This window comes from Brassica oleracea, chromosome C4 (assembly GCF_000695525.1).
Source record: "Brassica oleracea var. oleracea cultivar TO1000 chromosome C4, BOL, whole genome shotgun sequence".
NCBI lineage: Eukaryota > Viridiplantae > Streptophyta > Magnoliopsida > Brassicales > Brassicaceae > Brassica > Brassica oleracea.
This window is the reverse complement of record NC_027751.1, coordinates 10,380,247-10,392,921: the sequence shown is the minus strand read 5'-3', so window position 1 is coordinate 10,392,921 and position 12,675 is coordinate 10,380,247. Positions and strand designations below refer to the sequence as shown.

The 12,675-nt window shown below is 32.8% G+C and overlaps 2 protein-coding genes across 3 annotated transcripts; one reads left to right on the top strand and one right to left on the bottom strand.

Moving 5' to 3' along the window:
• Positions 1-483: 483 nt before the first annotated feature.
• Positions 484-1,825, bottom strand: LOC106339541. The gene is made up of 4 exons (XM_013778369.1): positions 1,672-1,825; positions 1,412-1,542; positions 1,183-1,264; positions 484-881 (listed from the first exon to the last, which is right to left on the bottom strand). The coding sequence occupies exons 1-4, from the start codon at positions 1,724-1,726 to the stop codon at positions 688-690; spliced, it is 462 nt and encodes a 153-aa protein (XP_013633823.1). The 5' UTR covers positions 1,727-1,825; the 3' UTR covers positions 484-687.
• Positions 1,826-2,263: 438 nt separating this feature from the next.
• LOC106342740 (E3 ubiquitin-protein ligase COP1) lies at positions 2,264-6,557 on the top strand. Of its 2 annotated transcripts, none has more exons than XM_013781761.1 (13): positions 2,264-2,643; positions 2,950-3,027; positions 3,180-3,335; positions 3,449-3,799; positions 3,881-4,038; positions 4,136-4,201; positions 4,694-4,772; positions 5,054-5,209; positions 5,297-5,395; positions 5,474-5,578; positions 5,689-5,868; positions 5,944-6,054; positions 6,147-6,557. In XM_013781761.1, exons 1-13 carry the CDS (start codon positions 2,323-2,325, stop codon positions 6,315-6,317), a joined length of 2,031 nt encoding a protein of 676 aa, XP_013637215.1. In that variant the 5' UTR covers positions 2,264-2,322; the 3' UTR covers positions 6,318-6,557. The 2 variants fall into 2 exon arrangements, with proteins under 2 accessions (XP_013637215.1, XP_013637216.1); XM_013781762.1 differs by having other exon boundaries at positions 2,265-2,643; positions 2,950-3,048; positions 3,176-3,335.
• Positions 6,558-12,675: the final 6,118 nt, after the last annotated feature.

Here is a 12,675-nt window from a genome sequence, read left to right as displayed (position 1 = left end):
AATGGAAACATATTGGAAACAGAACTCGATAGAAGCTGGAACAGGCCAAGTGGCTTTATAATTCGGTCCACATCAGCGTTAAGACTTGGTTGAATTATGATTCACTGCCACACCATTGCCAAATTCCTCGCTGCAACTTTGGGGTGGATAGGCTGCACTTTTGCACATAGCCCACTAATGGGCCACAAGTAATCTCTTACTGGGCTGAGTTTATTTGATTACCTTCTGTCTTCTTTTAGCCCAACATTTGATCGCTTTATGAGGACTTCTCTAGCATCAATATCTGACTTTTGGTGCTCTAGTCATGAGTAATGCCAGTTGAACCATGAGTTTACGTATAAATAGTTAATCTGTGTCAACTGTTGTTTCAAACAAAGAGAATGGCCACTTTTGCCCTTTGGTGTGAGTTGTTGTTGCATACAGGTATCAAAACACTATTTCAGAGGAGGTAATTTTGAGTGAATTGTTGCAAAGAAGTATCATATAAGTTTAAAAAAGCTTAAATATGGACCATCTCTTGGGTACAAGAGACATACAATACATATCAATATCATATGCAGTAAACCTCTCAACGAAACAGATACAAAACGAGACCATGTATGTTTCAGATCTAAGATAAGCAAATGTGATTCTTAAGTCGTATGCAGCAAAAAGAACACTAATCCAATGAAGCATACACATCAATGATCATCGTCTTCTGCTCCCTCGATAATCCTCCTCTCCCTCTTTATCCTTCAATAAACCCAAGAAAGCGAGAAAACCAAAGAAGAAGAAGCCACCAGACCAGTTGCCACCACCCCCTCCTCCTCCACCTCCATCTCCATCATCTCGCGGTGGGAACCCGTCTCCTCCATCATCCAGGCTTGGTGATTTCTCCTTAGCTGAAAATTCAACAAAACCAAGACTCCTCTTTTCAAACTAAGTTTAAATGAGAAGATAAGCTTCCTACTATCCCTCAATCTAGGGGAAATTCGATAAACAACAACTCCTCTTTCAAACTAGCTCAGATGATAAGATAAACAAGTATACTGAATTGTACATTCCCTAAGAGATGTGAAAAGTCTCAATTCATAATTTGGATAATGCATTCGAATCTTCCCACTATCCCTCAATCTAGGGGACAAAGTCTCTGCTGCCATTATAACAAAACAAAAGAAGCAGAGAGAGGAAACAATGGCTTACAGTGGACAGGAGCTTGTGTTATTGTCGGAGACTCCCGAGTAACGGTCTGTGTTTGACCTTGACTTTCACTGCACTTCGCGTTCTGCAAGAGAGTTAACAAAAGAAGAAGAAGAAGATTGTCAGTTTGATGATAACTAACGACACACATCATTCATAACAAGCAACCAAAACACTTAGATAACGCCACAATCCGAATCAAAAGACACGTGTGATTGTCGAGATGTCTTACAGCGGCGGAGTTGCATATCAAAAGAGATCGCTTTCGACTGTCCAATCCCATCCCCACAGCACTTAACGAGGAGACTCTATGTTGCCTTTCGATTCCTCCGACCATCCCTGAGCTGCGAATCCGCACGTTTTCTACAGAAATCACCATGTAAAAATGTTCAATCAACACAGAGTTTCTCAGTCCCTCGATTAGGTTAACTACGAAATTTGAAGGGGAGAAAGGGGGAAACTAAGATGAATAATAGGGAGGAGAAAGCTTACTGTTGATATTCACCGAAAGCGAAGAAGCTTGGAGGATAGACGCCGCCATAGCCATCGTTTAGCAGCTTGACGACGGTGGACGAAGAAGAGAGGATGCAAGCAGCAGGTGAGATAGATGGATTATATCTCGCACGCGATTATAGTTGTTGTCAACTTGCATCCAATGGAGAGACGCCACGTCTTAAAAGTTTCATAATATTTCATTTTAGGACCTCGGTTTATCGTAAAAGTTTATTTCGGGGATTTAAACTAATCTTTTGCTATAGACAAAAAGATCAAACGGCGTCGTTCCGAAGATTTTATGACGGTCACCTGTTCCTTGCATCCAATAGTGATACGCCACGTCATAACATTTCATTTTGGGCCCTCGATTTATCGTCAATGTTTATTTTGAGGATTAAACTAATATTGACGATGGAAAACACATTCATAAGCTCAAGCGGCGTCGTTCCGAAGATTTTATAACAACTAAAAACGACAGCCACACGCGCGGAAGCTAGCGCGTCGACAGCAACGTGTATGTTTTGCATCCTCAGAAAAGAGCCACCGTCGACCCCACCTCACTCCTCCTCATATCCGCCATACCCACCACTCCCCCCACCCAAACAAATTAAAAAAAAAAAAAAATTGAGAGCAAAAAGGAAACGAATTATGGAAGAGATTAGGAAGGATCCGCTAGTTCCGGCTGTGAAACCCGATCCGAGAACCTCCTCCATCGGAGAAGGCCCCAACCGCCGCCACGAAAACGACGAAGGAGGAAGCGGTGGTTTGGAGATTGGAGCTCCGGATCTGGATAAGGACTTGCTCTGTCCGATTTGTATGCAGGTTATAAAGGACGCTTTCCTCACGGCGTGTGGACACAGCTTCTGCTACATGTGCATCATCACGCACCTTAAGAACAAGAGCGATTGTCCCTGTTGTAGCCAGCACCTCACAAATAAGCAGCTTTACCCTAATTTCTTACTCGATAAGGTCTCTCTTTCTAATCTTGCCTAGACTCATAGAAGTGTTGTTTTGTTGAACTTGTAACAGAAACTTGGTTAAAGAATCTAATGTTCTAAAAATCCGTATAGGCTTCGTCTAGTCGTCAAATCGGGTCTAAGTAAAACAATTATTCTAGAATGATTTTTTTAAATTTATGCGTCCGCCTAAACAATAATCCTCTAGAAAGCCCTGCTAGCAATTTCTTGAATATCGAAATAAACTGTTGTAGATTGAAACTATCTATGTGTGAAATGTGCAGCTTATTGTATGACTTACTTTGTACTGTCTGTGTAGCTGTTGAAGAAAACTTCAGCTCGGCATGTGTCGAAAACGGCATCGCCTTTGGATCAGTTTCGGGACGCATTACAACGGGTCGGTTCTTGACAAGCCTTTGTATTTCACTCTTCCTCTTTTAGTTGGTTTATTCAGATTAATTATTTGGAGTAAAACCAATTCTCTGTCTAAAAGTCTCTTTTTTTTTTTTTTAAATCAAATTTTGACCTTTTGCTTTCTTCCTTAGACAGGGTTGTGATGTGTCAATTAAAGAGGTTGATAATCTGCTGACGCTTCTCGCCGAAAAGAAGAGGAAAATGGAACAGGAAGAAGCTGAGAGGAACATGCAGATACTCTTGGACTTTTTGCATTGTCTGAGGAAGCAGAAAGTTGATGAACTTAATGAGGTTGGTTTGTCTTGGATTCTGGAGTAGCATCTGGTTTACCTATTAATAGCTGCCCTGTTGCGCTTCAAACTTGTTATTTTAGATTCAAAGAGGTTCTCCCGTTGTTGTTGTAGGTGCAAACTGATCTTCAGTATATTAAAGAGGACATAAATGCAGTTGAGAGACATAGAATAGATTTATACCGAGCTCGGGATAGGTACTCTGTGAAGCTGCGGATGCTCGGAGATGATCCAAGCACACGAAATGCTTGGCCGCCTGAGAAGAGTCACACCGGCTTCAACTCCAATTCTCTGAGCATAAGAGGAGGGAATCCACCAGCCAATTTTCAAAACAAAAAGGTAGAGGGAAAGGCACAAGGAAGCTCTCACGGGATATCGAAAAAGGATGCACAGAGTGGATCAGATTCCCAGAGTTTGAATCAATCATCTGTCTCAATGGCCAGGAAGAAACGGATCCATGCTCAGGTTTGTTCTTTCTTGTCTGCTCAACATCTTGAAAATGTCTTGTTGATTGGCTAATTTCGTTTTGAGTGTCTTGGCTTGTAGTTCAGCGATCTACAAGAGTGTTACCTCCAGAAGAGGCGTCAGTTGGTAGACCAACCACATAGTAATCAAGAAAGTGATAATAGTGTAGTGCGTAGGGAAGGCTACAGCTACGGCCTTGCAGATTTTCAATCTGTGCTCACTACCTTTACTCGCTACAGGTTTTGATTAGTGAATGTCCCTTTTCTAATTGGTTGCACTTGTGCGTCAGAGATGTTTTAAACCATCTGAATTTTGATTCCACTCTTTTATTTACAGTCGTCTGAGAGTTATAGCGGAAATTCGGCATGGGGATATATTTCATTCAGCTAACATTGTATCAAGGTGAGTTCTTTCTCCTATATCAGATGACAGATAGTGTAACTATTGAAAGAATATCTTCCGACTTAGTGTCTAAATAATATCAAAAATTGCCTCTTATGTAATCAAGTTTTGTTTAATGTATGGATTGACGCAATTACTTGCTATGGGATCCATTGCTGTGTAAATTCTAAGCCAGAGAATGGTTAGAAGAAGAAACTGTTAACATGGCAGGGACAAGGTTTTGTGCTGTCGGCGAGTCACTTAAGAAGAATTTTTTAACAGATAGAACACTATGCTCTCCTTTTCTTAAACTGTTTTGCTGTCTTTTTCTGAACGCGTCTCTTTTTCAGTAAAGGACAAATCATATTTCTTGCCCCTGTGGCTCCATTATCTTGCTCTCTCTATGAGTATTGATTTATGGAGTTTCCGTAGTTTATGTGTGTTTATGCTTTTCCCTGAACTGAGTGACCATCTTTTTGAGCTTACTAAAAAAGAGGGGCTGTTTCTTTTCAGCATAGAGTTTGATCGTGATGATGAACTGTTTGCAACTGCTGGTGTTTCGAGATGTATAAAGGTTTTCGACTTCTCTTCGGTAAGTTCATTTACATACCAATTGAATCATCTTTTTTAGAGTTATGCTCTTGTGAAACGGATCATGCATCTCAATTGTTGGAATACTTTACAGTAGAAACTAAAATGTAGCATTTGTTGAAGAAATTCTAATTGTGATTTATGATTAGCCATTTACACTTTGTTTTCTTAATATTACATAGAATAATGTATGTCCAAATATTACCACATTGTTAGATTTAGTACTCCGTCTATATAATGGACTCTCTGGATTTGTTGAAGATGGTTGTGCATATTTTTCAGGTTGTAAATGAACCGGCAGATATACAGTGTCCGATTGTGGAGATGTCAACTCGCTCCAAACTTAGTTGTTTGAGTTGGAATAAGCATGAGAAAAATCATATAGCGAGCAGTGATTACGAAGGAATAGTAACGGTGTGGGATGTAACTACTAGACAGGTGATTACTTTGCCCTACTTATCCACCGTCGCACCTTTAAGATACTGTGCAATGTATCTAAATTTTTATTTAAACAACTGGTGACAGAGTCTTATGGAGTATGAAGAGCACGAAAAGCGTGCCTGGAGCGTTGACTTTTCGCGAACAGAACCATCTATGCTTGTATCTGGTAGTGACGATTGTAAGGTATGTTGAATCTGTGCAATGTATCTGGAGTATGAAGAGCACATTAGTACACTGTGCAATGATCTGTGTTTGAACCAGGTTAAAGTTTGGTGCACAAAGCAGGAAGCAAGCGTGCTTAATATTGATATGAAAGCAAACATCTGTTGTGTCAAGTACAATCCTGGCTCAAGCAACTTCATTGCGGTATATATTTTCATGACCTCACCAACGTTGCATCTCACATTGATTCCCTATTCATGTTTGAGCTACCCTCTCATGATCAGCTTTACACTAAGCCTGTTGACTTATTGCAGGTTGGATCAGCTGATCATCACATCCATTATTACGATTTAAGAAACATAAGCCAGCCACTTCATGTCTTCAGTGGACACAAGAAAGCGGTCTCCTATGTGAAGTTTTTGTCCAACAACGAGCTCGCGTCTGCATCTACTGATAGCACACTACGCTTATGGGATGTCAAGGACAATTTGCCAGTAAGATTACTTCCCGGATTGTATACAAAGAAACAAGTCTTGGCTATGTTGTTCAATGTTTACTCTCTTTTTCAGGTTCGGACATTCAGAGGACACACTAACGAGAAGAACTTTGTGGGTCTCACAGTGAACAGCGAGTATCTCGCCTGCGGAAGCGAGACAAATGAAGTATATGTATATCACAAGGTTTCACAAAATCTCAAACCTCTGCCTCCATTTATCATTTATACATGTTGAATCTCTCGTTGCTCAAGTATTTGGTGGATGTGGGATTGTAGGAGATCACGAAACCTGTGACATCGCATAGGTTTGGATCACTAGACATGGAGGAAGCAGAGGAAGAGGCGGGTTCATACTTTATTAGTGCGGTTTGCTGGAAGAGCGATAGTCCCACGATGCTGACTGCGAATAGCCAAGGAACCATCAAAGTTCTGGTACTCGCTGCTTGATTGTAATAAATATTACTCTTACCAAAGATTTAAAGCTTCTTCAATCAATAAATCCAATAAATATCAGTACCATATATTGTATTTTAGTGTGAGTTATAGAGAGAAGCAATCTGTCAAAAGTAGGGTTCATCATTTGGAAAGCAACTTTGTATTGTAATGCTTGACTTGAATCCCTCGAGAAGAATCTGTATCAAAAGTGGAACAAGAAATCATCCTAGCTATATTCTTAATTATTAATTCCATTTTGGTTTTAAACAAATTGCCCCTTTGATGGTTATAAAAACAATTTAACTGAATCATAAAAAAAACTGCAGAATACTTATGGTTACATGGATCAATGACTTTAATTTCTACATTATAAGCTCTAAAATATGTTTTATAAACTGCAATATAAATAATCTAAAATAGCTTATAAAAACGTGGACAGACGATAAGAACGAAAACCTTGACTTACCTACAAAGCGTCCAAACCCATGCGATAAGTCATTAACGTGTGCGTGTAGCAACATCGTAGAATTTTTTTTTTTATTTTTCATATTTGTTGTCCATGATAATTGAATATCTTGTGTCATGATTGACAATACATACATATGATTAGTACTTAATCACTCTAAAGTAACTCACATAATGTGATTGTGTGTGAACACGTTTTCATTAAACGGCCATATATACTAATACTATTGTAATAGTAATCCTTGTACATTTGGATACGTAACTCTGGAGTGGCATGAAGTGTATGAACGTGCATGCTTTGGGAAATGAATCCATGGCCAAACATTTTATTTTCTTCTTCTTCCTTTTCTAATTCCTAAAAACGTTACATGCTTTACTTGCTCATGTATGATATATCCTAGTCGTTATAATTAGGTGGCCTGATAAATTAAATGCTATTTACAAGCTTTTCTAATTCCCTATGGTACAAAGTCTTTGACTTTGTATTTTGTAAACAAAGGAGTCAAAATCTCTTTTGAAATGAAACAACGACTTTTGCACAACGAGGGGGTCACATAAATGTGTTTCTTCCCTTTAAGCAACATAGCAATCAAACCCTTTTTCTCTATTAAAGTCGTACTCAGCCACACCATAATGTTTGTAATATTCTACTTCTTGTATAGTTTGTTTTCTTGTTATCGTTCGATTGATCCATATACCAAATTTGTGTATAACGTGTATTACTTATGTATAACTTATAGATGCGTGTATTACCAAAAACTTATAGATGCGTATAATATGGCATCTCATAAACTCAAAACCACATGGCCTACATATTATGGTAATTAATCTGATCGATAACGGAGTTAGCAAGTTATATTTGTATATGAAAATGAAATGTGGATAAGATGGTCGTAAACTTTCTATATATGTTGCTGTTTTCTTAAATTTACATTATTATTTTTTGGACACGCACAAAATACGATCGATCACATACGTCAACAAAGATGTAATAGCAGTTTAATTTACGAATATAGTTCGATAGACACAGATTTGGTTTTTTTTTTGACTAAAGGCTTATATTTGGATTTTTCGTTCTTCTGGTAATTGGTAAAAGTACACGTTTCACGTTAGCCACATATGTTTCCCCAAGTTCACATCGTATAATTATAATACTTATGTAGGTCGAGTTACGCAACCTATGAAATCTGAATGTGATGAATACTTTATTTTTGTTCGTCACTAATCTAAGCGTCGTGTATAAATTAAATATATTAGATAGCACAACTCATTTTACTAATACTACCAACTATTTTATCCTCACGAGCACGAGTCGTATGAATTTCTAAGTTTAAATGTCGAAAACCCGAGATTAATTGATAGTGGATATAGCTGTGATGAAAAACGGCAATGGATGACTCGGACCCAACATTTTCAATAGGACTTTTGTTATGTTATACTATTAATTTTATTTAATATGCGAGAGCAAGCCTCATAATTTGGAGTAGGAAATTGCTTTGTATGAAATTATACGTTCCTTATTCTATGATTTTTTTTTTCGAAACGAATTTATTAATACCAAATTAAAATTGCAAATTTGATAGACTAAAGTTCTAAAAAAAAATTATTACATAACTAAATATATACATCATATGATGATATGATGAAAAAGATAAAATGCTATTTGTTAAAGAAGCCTTAAATAATCTTCTTCTTTTTGTTTATGGTTTTTCTATTATGCAACTTATGTATTTAACTAATAATTCTTATTGTTTCCGTTTGGAATTGTGTTTCTACATTTAAATATCAATGTTTTTTTTGTCATCAACTTTTACAGACTCATACAGACTTTGTAAACCAAACCGGGAGATATTGATCCATGTGAACGACGAAAGACGGATGAATTCTGACACTGTGTGCTAGGCTATCCGCCTTTGAATTTTGCGTTCTTGGTACATGGACGATCTCTGATTGGAGGAAGCTTTCTTTCAGGGTTTTAATGTCTTCCAAATAACTTGCAAAAGCTGGTCATTCTTCTAGTTCTGAAACTATCTTCACCAATTGAGAACAATCCGTTGCAAACGTAGTTAAATATAATGCTTATGTATCCAATTTTTTTTTATCAGATTTTACTTTTGATTCTCCCTCAGACTAAACAACATTGTTTAGCATATTTGCTCTGATTTCCTCTTCTATTCCAACAGTTTTGCATAACAACACCCAATAAATTTCAAGGTTCTCTTTGCTCCAAGATATTGCAAAACTAGATAGTTCCTACAACAACAACAAAAAACAGTGAAGACAAAATCCAACAAAATTTATAAATTGAACTATACTGATATCACGAGTTTAAACCTTATAAATGTACTGAAAGTAAACAATAAACACAACAGTACTTTATGAATCGACTCCACATAGATCAAGACCAAACTAGGGTTCTTAGAAATAGAGTTAAGAGAAAAATGGTTTGTTGTTGTTGCATGGAACTAATAACTAAGAGTGCAAATAAATTATGTCAAAGTCATTCGGAGAAAGCGTCGTGTGTTTAGGAAAATTCGCAGGAACTCAAACTTATAAATTATATAATAAAATTCATTAAGCACATTCTAAAACAGTAAAACTCAACACGCCAACTTTTATTGTCATACAAGATATGAGCCCGTTGCGTTGCAACCGATTTTTGTTTGATGTTTTAATTTAATAAGAATCATAAAATAATAAATCATTTTATTATAGTATTATTATTGTTTTTTGCATATGTTGTTTGAGATTTATTTTATAATTAAAACATTTTCACACATAAGTTCAAGTTAATATTTGTATTTTATAATCATGGTCCATAGATGAGTTGTTAAAACTTTATACTAAGGATTAGAGAAAATACTATATATAAACATTTAAACTAAATACAATCTGAAATAAGAAATGAAAAATAAAAACGAAATGAAAGTTAAATGCACTAATCGAATCAATGACAACATTATATATGTTCTTATGTATTAATCTAATGTTTTATTAAATAAGTCTTTAAAATTTTATTTTGCTAGGATTTAAAAATAAATAAAACATTCTATTTTATAAATCTTCTTTTTCTTTACAATTAAAAAATAAGAAAAAATATTAAATACTTTTTTACAATTTTTTTTAAGATTTTAGAAAAGCTAAATCACTGTCATATAATCTATTACAATTATCTTTTATTTAGAATTTCATAAAAAACTATATTGCTATCAAATAATTATTTTTAGTTGTTAATAAATATTTTTAAAATTGCTATTTTACAATTCGTAACAATACTAATTTTACACTTCTTTTGTTAATTAAATAATTTTAGTATCATGTTCATCATCAAACACTTTCTTAAAAATAATATCAAATAAAGTTTTCAATTATTTTTTTGGTTAGGACTTAAAAAAATATTATAAATTTTTTTTTTGTTTAAGATTTTTTTAACAAATATCACTATTCTTTAACAGTTTTGTAGGATTTTAAAAAAGGAAATTAATATTACATAATCTCTTACTATTATATTTTGTCTAGGATTTAAAAAAACAATTCTATCAAATAACTATTTTCAGTTAATATTAACTATATTTAAAAGTTGCAATTTTCAAAAAAAAAAAAAATTCAATATCATTAATATTTTTACAAATTTTCTTGTAAATTGAATCATTGTTAGTATCATGTTTATCATTAAATCTTTGAAGTAAAAATTACTATTAAATAAAATTTTACAATTCTCTTTAGTCACAATTTAAAAAAAGAAGAAAAATTCTTAATTGGTTAAGATTAGAAAAGAATTTTCTTTTAAAAATCTCTTTTATTTAAGATTTTAGGAAAAGAAGAAGTTATTTTCACATAATGGAGGTTTACTGACACGTTAACAATCTAATTTTTTAATTGACACTTATCACAATCATATCACGTGAAATATTTGAAGTTAATTTTGGTTTATATTTTTTAACACAAAATTATTAAAAAGTAAAATTAGTTAATTATAAGAAAAATAAGATTAAATTCACGTTTTAATTTTATTTAGACTTTTAAAAAGGAAATTAATTATTTTATTTCTTTTAAATTTTTATACAACTATTTTATTTTTAATAGAAAAATTCTGTTTAATTATTTATATTTTTTTTTATACATACACACACATATTTATCATATGCACAGATACCCATGTACGATAATAACAACAAAATTAAAAGTTACGCTAGCATCATAAGATGTAATAAGGCTAATAATAAGTAATACTTTTCATGTAAATACTATTGTGTTTCGTAAAAATAATATGTGGAAGCTTAAACCTAAATATAGATGTGAAATATTTATAGTTATTTTTTGTCATAATTTTTTAACATACAATTATCTATTAAAAAGGAAAGTTATCTGCTTATAAGAAAATAGTAAGAGTACTTTTACAATTTTCTTTTAATTATGCTTTTAAAAAATTAATATTAATTATTTTAAAGTTAGTTTTTCTTCATATTAATAATTTATTGTACTTGTAGGATTTTACAATTCGTTTTTGTTTAATATTTTTTTCTTAAAAGTGAATGTTTATCTTTTATAATTATCTATCTTTACTATCTTTTAAAACAAACATTATAATGAAAAATAATAATAACAATAATAATAATAAAAGTAATAATAATAAGACTTTTAAATAATATTTATAATTAATTTTTAAGAAAACTCGTGTTTATTATTTTAGTATATATATTTTTGATTGTGATATAGTTTAACATATATCACATTTTTAAATATATAACTACCATGTGTCACAATCATGTTAATTACCAATTTTGAAGAACCAAACTCAATATAATCTTCTATAATTATATTTTCATTAAAAGTTTAGAAAATAAAAATTATATTAAATAAATTGTTTTCAAATCTATTTTTTAGGATTTTGAAAAAGGAAAATTTCTAAAAATATTACTACTAAATATTTTTAAAAAATCGTTTTTACTATTAAATAATTTTTAAAAATAGTTTTTTCAAAATTCGTTCTTATTATCTTATATATATTTCAAATCTTTTATATATTTAAACACATGTCACAATATTAGAAGGAGAATTATTATCAAATAATATTTTCCAATTATCTTTTGATTAGGATTTAAAAAAAAAGGAAAATTACTATTAAATAATATATATAATAAGATTTTTGATAAAATTCGTTATTGTTAATATCTTAGTATATCTATTTTTAATTATGAGATAAATTAACACTTGTCACAGTCTTAAATATATAATTGCTATGTGTCGCGATCATGTTAATTAGCAACTTTGAATAATCAAACTTTATATAATAAGATTACCAATTAATACGTCTAATAAACTAAAATTCTAAACTATATCTATATTATTAAAAGAGAAGTACAAATTTAGACTTACCCTTAAACTTATAAAATATTTACAATCCAATGCCATTGAAAATTAAATAAACCCATTATTAGGTAATGTTTGTCTTTTCTAATTATTACATAATTTCTTTAAATAATTATAACACTAACAAAGATTTCGGCAACAAGAGAATAAAATAGGGGTTTTTGCCAAAACTAACCCACAACTTGATTTTAACCCCAAACATATACCCAAACTTGAATCAAATGAAAAACTAATCTAAAAGCCTAGTGAATTTACAGCTCAGCCCCTTGTGACCAAACAAAAAAACAGAAGCCATTTTTACGAATATAGCCCTAGTAAATCGTCTGAGTCGTCTGAGATGTTGAAAGTCGTCTGGACGACAGAAGTGTAAGTCGTCTGGTACCAGTTTATTTTAAAAATAATTTATAAATCTTGTAAAAAAATATTTTGATGCGTGAAAAATAAAAATCAGGTAATTATAAACAGTTTTAAGTGATATAAATTAAGATATGATAAAATTGATTTGTTTTGAAGATAGATGAGTGGAAGTAGT